This window comes from Polyodon spathula, unplaced genomic scaffold (genome assembly GCF_017654505.1).
Source record: "Polyodon spathula isolate WHYD16114869_AA unplaced genomic scaffold, ASM1765450v1 scaffolds_1591, whole genome shotgun sequence".
Lineage (NCBI taxonomy): Eukaryota > Metazoa > Chordata > Actinopteri > Acipenseriformes > Polyodontidae > Polyodon > Polyodon spathula.
This window is the reverse complement of record NW_024473068.1, coordinates 25,063-40,852: the sequence shown is the minus strand read 5'-3', so window position 1 is coordinate 40,852 and position 15,790 is coordinate 25,063. Positions and strand designations below refer to the sequence as shown.

Here is a 15,790-nt window from a genome sequence, read left to right as displayed (position 1 = left end):
TTTCTGCAGTTTCTTTTAGTATTCCTAAATTAAGTGTTTAATAGTTAAGGACAAGGTGTTTAAACCACTGACAAGAGTTGGAGAAGGATCTATAGAAGGTATTAAGACAAACCAACTCTAGTTTTAACTATTTTTAGTGGTTTCACTGCAGTTCTGGGTTCATCTGTTTTTTTTTTGGTATTTTGCATTTATAGAAAGCCACTTAAGAGGAACATTTTCTTATTACAGTTTTTAAATTCTATTTTGCTAACATGGGTTATTATTTCATATGAAGAAACAGTCAATGTTATTTATGAAAAATTAAAAAAAAAAAATATTTATGAGCAGTAACGAGACATTCGTTTTTTAATTAAAGATGAAAATAAAACGTTAATATATTTCTAACAAAGGATGCAGGTTTTTAGTAAAAGTTATTTGCAAGCATTTAAAGAAAGAAGCGAAACCGACCCTTTATTTCTTCCTTGCGAAAGGGGGAGCGCGATGGTGTTTGTAAACAGTGCTTAGATCACGTCCCGTGGGAGAGAGGTTCTGCTAAATCGGGAGTGAGTTACAGCCTTATCATAGAACAACATGAAGGAACATGAGCTGTCCCGTTCAGGCCGAAGCAGCTCAAAATAACAATAATAACGTTGGTTGAAAGGATTGCGCTTTTAGGTTGTACTGAATATGCAATGTATCGCAATAGGATTTCTACACGCAGCGCTGTATTTTGTAATTTCTTATCAATCTGTAACCAAGAACATGTATTTTAGGAGGCTATAGAAAAAAGTCTTGGCCCCGACTAAAGAAATATGGTTGACATTTTTTTTCAAACTTTCTTCATGGAAAAAATAGTACATTCAACATCTCCCTAAACTGCTCCACTAATACAGGGTTCCAATAGAAAGGCAGCCGGCCTCGCCACGGCACCGTGCGCTTACACACACCTTTGAAAGCACATGGCCCTCGGAACCAATTCTCATTAGCTGTTGCCCAAGAAGGAATACAGTGATGCGCCTTATATACCACAGCTCCCCCCCCCCCCCAAGTTAGCTATTTCTATTAAATAACTTGAGGATTGATTTTTGGATGTGTTCACCCCTTCAGAAAACCAAAAAAAAAAATACTGTATTTATCTATAAATAAATTTTAACTCTTTAAAAAAGGTCAATATTTGTTAAAGAAAGCTATTTCCTAAATCAGATTGTAATCATGTATTCCCCATTTCGCAGGTGTTTTTAATTTTCATGACTATATTATCTTTAATACTCGTTCTCCAAGCCAATAACGCATCCGTTGGTTCATTTATATATTAAAAGCAGTGTGTGTATAATAGAGGTCCTGTTACGTGTACACACACAGCGTACCATGCAGAAACATACACCTACAACATCTGGAAATACTTACACAGGATCTAAAAAAAATCAGTTGAAAATCAAAACCATGTGCCGGAGTAAACTGAATACAGCTCTACAATTGTGTACATTTTGTTTTTTTTCAGTGCGTTGAAATGACGTTATCTTTGCAATGTATTATTTTCCAGACTTCGATTCACACACTCTGTAAGAGATGCGTGATGAAATTCGCACACGCTTCATGTTTCAATCCCGTCACCTTCACTGCCGAGGCACCTAGAATTAGAAACCCAGTGAAGCGAAGCGGGACCGTCAGATTTTACCGGAGGTTCCTCCGCTGTGGACACCGGGCTTGTTCTAGATTCTCACTGCGGGCGGCCGCTGGGGCCGCTATAGGAAAGCCAAGGTTTGAGAAACCGGGAGAGTGCGGTGCGAGTCACACCTCGGGTCAGGCAGCAAGTCCAGCTACCTGCTCTGCAAGAGGCTGTCGGCATCTCGCATTGTTCATCTTACCCACCCTGCTGGAAATGTGAGCACTACCCAGTCCTGGAAGTGTGTGGCTTTCCAACGATTCACACTGGTTGGAGAAAACCAGTATGAAGGGCTGAATGATAGCTGGTTTTACAAAAAGTTAGATTTCAAAATTCAATAGATTGGATATTTAAGCATGGAAAATATTCATGATTTTGGTTTCGCGCCACACAGCTGTCACCACTGCACCGGTTTCTTATATCACTGGGGTTCACTGCAGTCTGAATGTCTTAACTGTCTTGATAGCTTTTTAACGCTGCCAGCACTGTAGCGAGTCACACACCAGTCTCATAGTGGTTTTAGCACTAGTTCAGTCAGTAACAAATAGAATCACATTCTTCAATCCAGTCTGTTTGGTAAGAGACGAGGGCTATAATCCATTATACGCCTTCCTGTTTTGTCTTCTTTGAAACCTTGTACGATGTTGTCATGTTGAGGCAAGCATGCAACATTACTCATTTTATACCACATGTAACCTGTGATTGTTTTTATATCTATACACACCGTATTCTAATAATTATTACTAGTTCGGTTTCTTGTATTTTGTTTTTTTTAAAGATTGTTTAAAAACGTATTGTAAATGTTTCTAATAAAAATGAAAGAGCCTTATTTATTAGTCTGTTTTACTTTATACTAAGTTTACAATTAACAAATCACGAAAGAAAAAGAACACACTGTATATTACTGAAATACATCAAATGTATATATTTACAGTATAGACAGAAAATACATGAAAAACAAAACAAGATCTACTCTCTACAAATGCACAATTCACTCTAGCGATTACAGGAATCAGCAGGAATCACAGCCCCATTACACGGAGCAGGAACGATTCGATTGGTTGGTTTGATTACAGACTTGTTTGAAAATCACACTTTCAGCAGGTGCAGTCAAGACATGGAGTAGCTTTGGGTCTGGCTGTTGTAGTGGCCTGCCTGAAGCCTCTCCAAAGCTTAGCATGTAAAAAAGTACAGCAGCAAACATGAAACAAATAGAGAACTGTTTACCTATTTGATCAGAAGAGAGTGTTACAGCAAAACAGGGATGAGATAAAAGGATTAACAGACGTGGGATGACTGCGTGGTAGAGAGATTCCCCCGCACCCCAAACAGAGACCCACTAGTGCTGTGTGTAGCTGGAGAATCTTAGGGCAAGAGAAGAAACAGAACTAAAAACGTTCACCCCTGATTGAAGACGCTGGTGCTCACAATCCTCCTGCCCCTAGAAGGGTCTTGTTTTGTGCACATTTAAAAAGGTAAAAACTAACCTGCTTTCATTCAGAGCACATTCTAACAAATCCCTTGCTGTCTGGTTTCTCTTCCCTCAAATGTCATTTTAAAATGCTTGTGTTTTTTTTTTTCCATTACAATTCCCCCACTTATTGAAGGTGTTTGGCATCATTGAGTGATTCGCCAATACAGAGTTTTAAATCTGCCTTTATCTGAGTTCGTCTGGAGAATCCTCTGTGCAGGGACTGGTCAGCCTTCCTTATCTCAGTTCAAATCATGTGACAACTGACATTGAAAGGTCACACCGTCAAATGATATGAATGCCATGAGGAAGGCTGTTCAGTCCTGGCTGTTAGGATTCTCCAGGCGAGCTCAAAGTTAGGTAAAGGCAGAAAAAAAAAAAAGACATTGGAACAATCAGAACCCAGAATGATTACAAACACCATAAAAATAGTAAAAGGGGGGGGTGCAAATAAATAAATAGATTAAAAAGGACTATTGAAACCACTTACTCAATTCAAACCAGTCAGGAATTATAAAAGTACAATTTACCAGGAAACCACGTGGACAAACATACTGGCTAATTTAATCAAAACACAGACTTTCTAGTTTGAATTAAAACCCTGCCTCAACACAAGAACCTCCAGCGATGCAGGAAAGCCGGATGCAGCCCCCGGAGAGAAACACAAGGAGCTCCACCGGGTACACGGGGCGGACAAAGCAATGCCAAGCGAACCGGACGCAGTTCGGCATCCCTTCTTAGATCCCACACCTTCCTCTATGAAAGAGAAGCACACTTTTAATGGTTGCAGAGTTGATACTCCACTTCTTTGTAACACAAAATTTAAGCAGTATGAAAAAAAAAAAAAAAAACCAGACTGTTGAACACGAGCAGAATGCATGCATCTTTCAAACAGGACATGGCAGATCTACAAAGGCATGGCAAGACATATTGGGTAACATTGACGAATTGTTTGGTTGGTCACTTCAAAATGGCTAGTTTCACGTGTCCCAGTTTAGCAACTGGATTATGGTACTGAAGTCCCAGATAAGTGCCAATCTGGGTCTGTGAAACCAGCCAGGACAAGTTAGCCAGGAACTTGCGTGAATATTTAATAACAGGGAAAAAAAAATGTTTGGTGGACCCCTTTAAATGGAAAAAATTAAAAGCACCACTTTCAGATGAGGCTGTTGAATGGAGAAGTCTGTGTCTTAAACTCTTATAAAATCCACACACCCCCCCCCCCAAAATACGTTGAAGGTACAGTATGCACACAAGCAGAAACTGCTCCGCTGGAAACAGATCTTTGCCTTGCCAACAACCCCCAGCTCACACAGCGTTCAAAATGAAAACCCAATAAAATAAAGATTGCAAGCCGTGCAGGTGCTGCTCTCAGTGTCGGGGGTCCGGGTGTTACAATGACCCCCCTCGTTCTGATTGGCAGGACTGCAAGGCACCGCTCCATGAGCGCCTCCTGGTGGCGTCGTCTCCCAGCCTCACCGTGCCCTGGGGGGGTTGGGTTGGGGTGGAGGGGGGGAGGTCACATGTTCTGGCAGCAGGCTCCCTGCTTCGGCGCCTGGTTCGTGGGCTGCACGGTGATGGGAACCACGTTACTGCTGGGAGCGAAGTCCGAGTCAGGCCGGCCGGACATCTGCCTCTGAGACACAATCCTGTAGATCTCTGTGGAACAAATAAACAGAGGGCAAGGTTTTATAGTAAATGAATAAATCTCTCTCTCCATGTGCCATAGGATGGCTAGATATCCATTCATCCATTTAGACACACCAAGAGAAACTATATTCAATGACAGATGTTTACTGTATTCTGCGTTCACTCCCACAACCCTGGTTCATGGTGCAGTAATAGATACACCAGGACTGTGCTGTTATTTCATTTGATCAATTATTAGGGTGTCTTAACACTTCAAAATGGAAATTGTAATTTTGAACAATAACAAAAAAAGGGTCAATCCATAAAACACTGATTTCTGGCGATCTGCAAAAAAAAAAAAAAAAGGACACCAATTAAAAAAAAAAAACATAAAACAAAAACACGCCAGCCACAGAGGTACAGAAGCCGAAGTCATTACATGGGTGTCGGCGCCATCTATTGGCACATGACTAATGAAACAGGTAAAATAAAAAACAACACTGAAGTGACAACAAAAACATTTCATTACTAGTTTCATTATCAATCTCGTTTTTGATGTTTGTACACTCCCGACATATTTCCAGCCCTCCAGCTGTCTTTAAATCAGAGCTTGTTGAGAGATACCGTACTGGCTAAGAGGGTACTGCAGTTCTCCCTCTCCTCTTGTACATCACCTGGACGTCCGATGCAGAAGCGATCACTCAGCGGTGAAACACTTTGTTCTTGGGACAGGTACAGCATGCACTTGTTCTTCATTCAGGAACCGCTTGGTGATCTACAATGAGCTGTGGCATTGCGTTTTTGGTCTCGAGACACTAATGACACACACCTCTACTACTACACATCGTGTACAGAAAGCATCCGGATTCATCGATACACAACTAATCGCTAGGCTCCTATCTGTCATGTGTGTCGAAGAGCAAGAACATCTGTTTTTTTTTTTAAAACCTCCGTTACACCTGGCTGTACGACACCTCACAAGATAAACACAGGACAGAGGCAGGGAGCTTTATGAAGAGATGGCACTAAACCTTTACAGGCTGCAAAACGGTCACAGCACAATGTTCAGCAATGTATTTTGATCCCATTCAAACACTCATGAGAAAAGGCCCATGTCTGAGGTTCAGGGCGTGCCCGGGGGCGCTGAGGGGTTCCATGCTCACCTGTCAGACTGGTCTGAAAAGCCAGTTCTACATTTGAGGAGTCCAGCGCGGAGGTCTCAATAAACGACAGGCCATTCTTCTCTGGAACGGGAAAAATGATTACAGTTACTGTAATACAATGTACAGCTATGGCCAAAAATGTTGCACCACTATATAGAATTAACTATTTTTGATTCATGAAGTCGACTGAAACCTGCTGAATAAGGTAATGTTAACATTGAATTGCACACTGCTTTGTAGTTTCCCTATATACTTAACGAAAAACTGACAAATTGAAAACTGTTAGTACTTGCACTGCTATATATATAAATAATTAAGATTCTAGGCGTTCAGCTACAGCTGTTAAATCAGCCGCCTACGTGCTACTGAACAAGCAGATCAGGAACATACAGACCCTGCCAAAGCTGTCAGTGCAGAACAGAAGACATCATGATCAGCTCATTTTCTCTCTACTATTCTGTTAATACAGCCCTTCAGATCCCCCCCCCCCCCCCCCCCCCCCCCCCCCCCCCCAAGAAAAAATAAATTTACGTGTTAAAGGGGAGACAGTAAAATGTTAGTAAGATCAGTGACTGTCTGTCTAGCTGTCTGTCTGGGTGTGTCTCTGCGTGTGTTACCAGCGAACGCCCGGGCCTCGTCAGTGGGCACAGCGCGAAGGTGCCGCAGGTCGCTCTTGTTGCCCACCAGCATGATGACGATGTTGCTGTCAGCGTGGTCCCGCAGCTCCTTCAGCCAGCGCTCTCCGTTCTCGTAGGTCAGGTGCTTGGCGATGTCGTAGACCAGCAGCGCGCCCACTGCCCCGCGGTAATACCTGCAGGGCCAAACACTGCAGTCACAGCTACTGCTAGTCAACCGCTTTCTAATTCAATTACTCTGGAGATCAGATCCAGACCTGCACCCGGTCCAGGTTTTCAGAACTCCCTTCAATTAAAGTATCTTATTTAAATGCTGTTCAACCTAATTGTTCCTCCCTTATAACTGCACGAACAACTCCTTTGATTAAACCTACAGACTCAGGTGTGGCTTGCAATTAGTTAGAAAAGCAGTCCATTCCGATTTACCAGGGACGTCATTGTTCAAACTTCCGCACCTGGTCATTTTAATAACATACCTGAATAAGGAGTTCTGAACCCCAGGGCTGGGCTACACCAGCTATGCGCAAGTTCATTCCTAACGTAAAGTCTCTACCAAGTCCTTAGCTGTCATTAGTTAGTTTATAACCAAGCGCTCTCTTATTTCAGTTGCACCACACGTACCTAAGACAATACTTGCTTAGTTTATCATCAAGACGGGTTGATACCAAGTCGGTGATGTCATCACTGCTCGGTAGCCAATTAGAAGCGAGGATATTTCAGAGGGCTTGGTACAGTGATACAGATCCAAACTCCCACTCAAGAAACATGTACGGACAGGACCTTTAAACTACCGAAAATACACCTATAATTTCATGGGAATGTTAAGAGAAACTGATTCAAAATCGGTACCTTTTTGTCAATTGGGACACTGAGGGCAAACTTTTTTTTTGTTCATACTTCATATATTAAACCTCCACACGTCTGTGTGCTACTTATAAAAATCAAGATGAATTAGATACACGTTACGATTAAAAATTGAATTCCCACGGCTCCTCCTAGTGTCGTCTCTCCTGACAGACAAGCCAACAAGACAGCGAATTCAAGAATATTCTGTACTGGGACTCACATGTATGTTATTATATAAATGTTCTGGGTCCGAGACATTTTCTATTTCATAAAAACTTAAACTGTCTCAAATACTCAGTACCTTACACGGATAACAAAGAAATATTTACTTATACATTCAAACATATTAATATATATATAGGAAGTCCTATAAGAAGTTTTATAGGAATCCTTCAGAAATTGAAATAATTCACATAGGAACTTTAAAATGATTCCTACAAGATTTTTTTTTAATCCTATTAAATCCTGTAATACTTTAGAATCCAATAGGATTTAAAAGGACATCCTATAATTATCAAGAGGATGTACGCAGCCTCACAGGATTCGCTGACAACGAAAACTATGAACAAAATAATCTTCAAAGAGAAGCTCACACAGCAAAAGTTGCCGTGCACTCTTGTATTTTCATTCCACGGACAACTTACACCTCCCTAAAAGGTATGCATAAGTTTTAAGCAACAACTAAGCCTTATATTATAAGTAACCCTAACCCTGATCATTTCAATAATATACCTTACTGAGAGGTTTTGAAACCCAGGATTGGGTGCAGCAGCAGGGCTAGTGTGAGTTTCAATAATATACCTAATCAAGGTGCAGTTCTGAAGCCCAGGACTGGGTGCAGGAGCAGGGCTAGTGTGAGTTTTAATAATATACCTAATCAAGGTGCAGTTCTGGACTGGGTGCAGCAGCAGGGCTAGTGCCAGTTTCAAGTTATTTTGTTCTATCACCAGTCAGTTTTTCCCTCACAGGAAGTGTGAGCACAAGGCCAACACACTGCCTAGAGTGCTCAGCCAACTCGACATGCCAACCACACACACATTGTTACACTCTTAATAAACTAAATGGTGTCCTTTCCACGCTTCCTTTAACTGAATAAGCCATTCTAAATGCTGACAAAAAGGGAAGACAACGGATGATTTGTTTAGCGCTAATGTAACAGTGAGGTGAAAGCCTTGGAGAGCACCCTCTTCACGGAGGAACAGCGATAATGCTACAGAAGTAAGATAACGGACCCCCCCCCTGCCCCCGGCACTCACGCAGACGTGATGGCTCGGTAGCGCTCCTGCCCGGCCGTGTCCCAGATCTGTGCCTTCACGGTCTTGCCCTCCACGTTGATGCTGCGGGTAGCGAACTCCACCCCGATGGTGCTCTTGCTCTCCAGGTTGAACTCATTGCGGGTGAAGCGGGAGAGGAGGTTAGTCTTCCCCACGCCCGAGTCTCCAATCAGCACAACTGGGGGAGCGACAGACAGACAGCAAGCATGCCGTGAAAAACCAGAGCCTTCAAAACAAGCTTTACAGGATCAGGCAGCTTGTTAGAACAGCAACAAGCCACACACAAGACTTCAAACACAGTCGCATTCAGCACTACTATACACTGCACACTGCTGAATTTAGAAACGCCAACAGAAAGGTATTGAATTCAGTGCCTAGCGTTTCAACCACAAGGTCTTTTTCAAGGTCTCCAGCATTGTTGCTTTAATTCTTTACCTATACAAATTTTCAGGAAAAATGTGCCTTCCTTACAACTGATTCAGCAGTTGCCAGAAAGCTGCCTTGCGTTTAATAGAGTACACAGAGAGAGCCGACAGCGTCAATTACTTGTTTTGCTGTTAAATACATTTTACAGTGAAACCTGCTCAATATCACGCCTGTCAATCTCCCTTCAGGTTAGTATCACCACATTATACAATTGGAGTCAATGGGGACAGGCTCCTGATTAATTCGCTTTGGTTACCTGACCTGATCAGATTTATAAAACTGATTTCCAAAATCGCTTAGAAATCACTTCTTATTTTGCCCCTTTTGAAAATCATGCTGTTAGTATCACTTTGGGGAAGTTAACACGCCTGTAATTTGCAGTACAGTATTGAAATGCAAGACAGCACTGTACAGAATGCAGAACGCTGCAATGTGTGACACTGCATATTGAAACTTACTCATGAATACAATACCTAGTACTATATGGTGGGTTCCACATTAAAAGCAGGCATATTTGTTGTATCAGGACTAATGGTTATTTTGTTTAGTTATTGGGGAGGGGGGGGCGCCCAAGTCACTAATCGTACTGTCAACACTTGGTCAACCAAGCCGACTGTAACCTGCAATGCTATCAAGCAGCAGCCCTGAATGAATTCACATCAGAACGCTACACAATCGCATCGCTGGTTTAGAAGATCACAGCATGGCTCTAAGCTGCTGTGAATATTCAGCGCACTGATGCTCTACAATCCAAGCTGGCCGTGCTCCTTTTACATCAAGGTGCCGTAAGCCCGGAGATAAGAGCAATTTTTTTCTTGGAAACTCAAAACTGACCAAACGTCTCTTAACTGGAGAGAACAGACCACTGCTCTATTTTTATCAGTTCAGCTGACAATGTTTCTGTGTGCTGTGTGAGTGTGTGTGTTCAGCCAGCGATACTGCATTTTCTGATCACCTGATTTCTCTATAAAGGAAGTACGGCTGCAGGCAAGAGGACAAACAAGGAAGTGCTGTAGTTGATTGGGTTTTTTTTCACGATAGAAAATGTTTCTGAGATATTAGGAATGCAGAATATAAAAGACACAATATAAAAAGAAGGACTAGTATAAGGAATGAGCATCAGGAAATCACCAGTGGAGGTAAAAGACAAACTGAAGAACCTCCAGACTCAGTATTTTGCCTGTTTTGGTGGCACAGCCACTCTCTGGTCCAAACTTGACATCTTTGTAAAATGATTCCAGTTACCACAGCAGCTGCAGAAACAAATTTCAAATTGCTTAAAATAACTGTCCGTTTTCCAGTGTGCACATGGCAAGCCAGTTGTCAATTCTAGCTGATGACAAAAAAAAAAATTGACTAAGGATTGCTTGTGTATCTCCAGCCTAAGAGCTCACTGAGACAACAATGAAGGCACGTGACCTTGATAAAGCTGAGAGTTCAGTAAAGATGACTCCACATTGCACAGGATGTTGTGAATGATAACCACAAAAAAACACAACGAATACATTAAAATCACAGTCTGTAAGTAAGCAGCTTTGAAGGTTATTTTATTACATTTGTATTGCATTTCCTTGCCTTTGTGATGTTTGCAATCGCTCGAGCGCTTCAGCCTTCTATTCCTGTAATACTGAGGTATTTTACCCTCTCAATCTGCCTGAACTTGGCTGGGAGCTTGCTGGAAATCCTGAGGACCTTCACTGACCAGCCTTCCTCATTCCAATACATTACGACCTTGCAATCCAGCCCCCCCCGCTTACAGACTTCACTGACCAGCCTTCCTCATTCCAATATATACGACCTTGCAATCCTGCCAGCGCCCCGCCCCTACAGACAGAGCAGGAGGACTTCCACACTGGAAAGCAGCAGTGAGATGCTGTGCACCAGGCCCACACATCACCTGCAGGTTTTCTGGGTATCTTTAAATCATTAACGGCTAAAGGCCCTGGGGGGAAAAAAAATGAGCGTTGGCTAATTAAGAAAATAACCATTTCACTTAGGCGAGAACTCGGGTGGAACGAAAACCAGAAGACCCTGCAGCTCTCTGTGACCAGGGCTGGCCACCCCTGGAACGGTTTCACAGAAGGATTGTTTATCATAGATAAAACTGTTCAAAAGAACCGGATGGCTTCAGCGGGCATGTCAGTAACATGCGTACCCCGTCAAGGACATAAGTAACAAGCATGACGATGTATTACAGGGGGCAGAACCAAGGAAAACCAGCCTGTGTCCTGTGTGTAGAACAGCATACATACCCAGAGGTGCCATCAGAAAACCAGGGACACCGTCCACTATTGCATTACAAAAGAAAACCATCTCTGTAAACTGTCTAAATCGAGTCAAGAGAATTAAGATATATAACAAACTGATTGAGAAAAAATGTGTTTAAAACAGCACCTTTAAAACTGCGAGAGGCAGGTCTGAATTTAAAAGAATTCAGAACATCTGTTCAATTAGTTTTCTTACTGTTCAGGGTGCATTCGGTTGGTAATTAAAAGTCTTATTATCTTTGTTTGTTACTTCTGGTAGAAGCGCCATAGAGCAGAGTGAATGTTTAATTGAGGACTGAAGAATTAGAAGTCTTTTTATTAAACGCAAGCCAGAACCTTAGTCGTTGCTCTTAACTTTCTTTGGTATTTCGAAACTCAGCGCTACGAAATGTTTGATAGTTTGAGGATGAAAAATAAAAGCTGCATCTCCCTGTTCCAAGTCGATAGAGGGCCGTGATAGTTGGTGCTCGGTTGGCAGGTGCCTTCCAATCCAGGACTGACATTTCACGAGGGACAGCCTCACAAGAGATGATCCAGGTGGACCATTCTGAAGACACTGCTGTAAAATATTGTTACAGGGAAGGAAATCCGACTCCATTTGGATAGCAGTTTCACCCACTCCAGGTTTTACTACGAGATTGATTAGTCCCAGTGTATATACGACAAGCTCTGATGGGTCTTCTTAAACTCTGCTAAAACCAGGAATGGATCAAATTGCTGTGCAATGGGGATCTTATTTCCATCCCTTTCAAGCAATCACAGCATCAAGAAGAATCCTTTATTTGCTTGGTCTGTAGTTTTAGACAAAGAATTTAAACTTCTGTTATAACCAGGTTTAATCAAATTTAACATCTGCAAAGCGTTACACATTTAACAGACCAATTGGCTCTGAGAAGCCCTCTTTAGCAATGTGCAATTGCGGCTTTAACATTACGCAAACCGCGCCAGGGCTTCATGATAGATTAGACAGACATGTGCAGGGAGGGAAGTCAGCTAGCATGAGTGTGTGCTGAATGTGGCAGGTTCTCTCTGCCGTCCAAACGGGGTGATGGCGTTTTCATCAGGGTGGGGTTTCGTACTTCTGTGCAAATTCACTTTAAAACAATGGGCTCATTCACAGAGTTACCCTTCCCCTCCCGGCAGCATTGTCCGCGCCGTCTTTGTCGTGTGCAGTTTTAATTCACAGAGATATGAGGCCGTTGCGGTCTAAACATCGGTCCGTGGTATTTATGATCTCAGCTGTTTTTTTGTTTTTTTTAAACACAGATTACGATGCACACTTACAAAAAAACGACAGCAACCGCTTGTTTTGCAAGTATCCTGTGATCTACACGCGATTGCTCAACACAATGCAGTCTGGCAACCGGCACATCCCTACGAAGCGTAACGCAGCCAGGGTGAGGGAAGGCTCCCATTTTAGATTCCAATGCTGGAAAACACAACAGGCTTATATTAACACGGAAAACACGCTCACGTCCACGCCGACCGCTTCGAAACAACCCTGGCTTTATTCCATTTATTGTTTTAACGTACCAGCAACGCGACAACAACTCCCACTTTCGACAAAACGAAAAAGAAAACGGGAATTCAGAGTCTCTTCGCAGCGCAGCCAGCTCGGTGACAAAATGCGTCAAAACGCGTTCCGCGCAGGCTACGTCAAATGCACAAACCTGCACCCAAGGAGACACACTTAACTTTCAGAAAGTGAACTTACTTTTAAACAGATAGTCATATTCGTCCTCTTTGTTGCTCATGTCCTTCCTTTTCGGTAGATATTCGCGATGCAGCTCGGAACCGACGGAGTTAATCTTGTTTCCCTCGCCGCTGCCTTCAAATAAACTGCTCAAAATGACTCTTTCTTTTTTTTTTTTTAAATTGCTACAAAGGTCACAATTATTTCTCAATGGCCAAGCTGCAAGAAACCCCACCACAACCGTTTCCCTGTTTGTAATGCAAAACCTCGGAGGACTCTCCAAACTAACTTCCTTCTGCAACTTCGATGGTTTTTCTGTTTCCGAACAACTCCTTTCACCCCGCCCCCGGCTCAGCTTCCCGTTGGCTGGCTGGTCGTACGCACCTGTTGAGACCGGCTGTCTGATTCGTTGTGTCGCGCGTCATTCAAACCGCGTTCACCGCCCCCGCCCCCGCCCCTTGATGATGTCACAGTTCAGTTTCAGGTGTGTTCTGACGCCGGGTCGAACGAGTTTGCAGGTGTCCTCACCTGAGGAAGTCGATGGGCGTGGAATTTCTTTTGTGACCACAAAAAAAGAGAGAGAAAAGCGTTCCTCAGTAAAAGACCTGTCATTATATCACTTGACTGATATGTAGACGTGGCTGTACACCTATTAAACCACACCTCTTCCACCCTAACAGTCCCTCAAAGCTAACCTCTAATCCACACTGCTGGGTTCTACGAGGTCACACTGCTTACCTCGACTCAGATCTGCAATGTGGTCTAGTGGTTAGAGCTGAGGAACTGGGAGGTAGGCAGCATGGTCTAGTGGCTAGAGCTGGGAGGTAGACAGTGTGGTCTAGTGGTTAGAGCTGAGGAACTGGGAGGTAGGCAGCATGGTCTAGTGGCTAGAGCTGGGAGGTAGACAGTGTGGTCTAGTGGTTAGAGCTGAGGAACTGGGAGGTAGGCAGCATGGTCTAGTGGATAGAGCTGGGAGGTAGACAGTGTGGTCTAGTGGTTAGAGCTGGGAGGTAGACAGTGTGGTCTAGTGGTTAGAGCTGAGGAACTGGGAGGTAGGCAGCATGGTCTAGTGGCTAGAGCTGGGAGGTAGACAGTGTGGTCTAGTGGTTAGAGCTGAGGAACTGGGAGGTAGGCAGCATGGTCTAGTGGCTAGAGCTGGGAGGCACACAGTGTGGTCTAGTGGTTAGAGCTGAGGAACTGGGAGGTAGGCAGCATGGTCTAGTGGATAGAGCTGGGAGGTAGACAGTGTGGTCTAGTGGTTAGAGTTGAGGAACTGGGAGGTAGACAGTGTGGTCTAGTGGTTAGAGCTAATAGACTTAAAAAATAAACATCCTGTATCCCCCACCCCCCATATTTCACATAAATGATTTGCACCTGTTTTCTCATTTTTAAAATAAACAATGACAATTTACAAGGAATTGTCAAATAAAAAAACAACAAAAAAGAAGAAGAAATATATTAAGTTGCCACTAGGGTGTGCTGTTTAATTTGAAAAATGATCACAGACGCACTCAGTAAAACACAGCCATTCTTTATTTGTCAAACCAGAGCAATCACAAGCTCAGGCAGGTTTAGTCAAAGCTGCAGCAACCCACAATAATTACAGCTGCATTAACCCACAATGCTCAATTGCACAATGTCGTCACCCGGATTCCTTCTGGGTTTAGCTTTTGGTATTCATTACTCAATCACCAAGAAAGCAACCAGTCCAGTTTGTTTACATTCCCCTGAAAAGGTGCAAAGCCTCAACTCCCACCTTTGAAACCTGTTTTCCTGCCCACAAATCCATTGAGTTTCTCCAAGCCTGCCTGCAAAGCTGCTATGACCTCGTGTGGAGAATGCGAAGGATTTCACATGATGTGACTGGCATGAGGAAGGCTGTTCAGGGCTGGCTGTTAGGATTCTCCAGACGAGCTCAAAGCAGCTCAAAGCTGGGTGAAGACAGACTTAGAGACAAATGAACTCAATATTGGAGCCGCAGAAGCACCGGGAATGATTACAGGCACTGCAAAACACAAAGACACGTGAAGCCTCCTCAATCACATTTAACCCAGGAGCCAAAACTGAAATTCAAACAGGGGATTTTTCAAGCTGTTCCAAAGACCATGCTACTTTTAATATTGGCATATCAAACATGCACACATGCTTAAATACATACACATGTTTTTGAAAGGGTAAAAAGCAGCCCCTCGTTGTTTGCTCATATTTCCATGATATATGGTGTTTGCAAACATTCCCAGTGTTTCTATATTGAGTTACAATTATTTGAACTCATAACTGATGCAGCCCTTATAAAGATTATCATATACTACGCAGCTTCCTATGTTTTAAAATATTTCTTAACATACCGTTGGCCTTTACAGTCCTTACCTATGCTTTATTACACTTTGCTGTAGGAAAATTTAATAAGGGAACGTTATAAAAAATCAAAGATGACGTTTGAAGTTACCCTGAATACAATCTGATGTAGACATGCTTCAGTAGGCAAACAAAAAGAACGACAAGCAATGTTAGCGGCAGTAACACTGGGCCCCTGTTATGCTGCACAAATTTGTATGTTATTTAGAAAAAGTAGAATTTTAAACCGACACAATATGCATTTGGCAAGCATGGTTTCCTGGCACCTGATCACTTCCTGGGTTAGCCTGACTGCACCATGGAGCTGACCTACAGCACAGGAAGTGAGCAGGGGTACGGCTGAGATGTTTCTGAGAAATCTACAAAATGGCAAAGAGGATCAG

The 15,790-nt window shown here is 43.0% G+C and overlaps 1 protein-coding gene across 2 annotated transcripts; it reads right to left on the bottom strand.

Moving 5' to 3' along the window:
- Positions 1-3,595: 3,595 nt before the first annotated feature.
- Positions 3,596-13,367, bottom strand: rab11al (RAB11a, member RAS oncogene family, like). Of its 2 annotated transcripts, XM_041243152.1 has the most exons (6): positions 13,071-13,367; positions 8,646-8,841; positions 6,526-6,719; positions 5,909-5,989; positions 4,596-4,775; positions 3,596-3,872 (listed from the first exon to the last, which is right to left on the bottom strand). In XM_041243152.1, the coding sequence occupies exons 1-5, from the start codon at positions 13,108-13,110 to the stop codon at positions 4,636-4,638; spliced, it is 651 nt and encodes a 216-aa protein (XP_041099086.1). In that variant the 5' UTR covers positions 13,111-13,367; the 3' UTR covers positions 3,596-3,872; positions 4,596-4,635. The 2 variants fall into 2 exon arrangements, with proteins under 2 accessions (XP_041099086.1, XP_041099085.1); XM_041243151.1 differs by having other exon boundaries at positions 3,596-4,775.
- Positions 13,368-15,790: the final 2,423 nt, after the last annotated feature.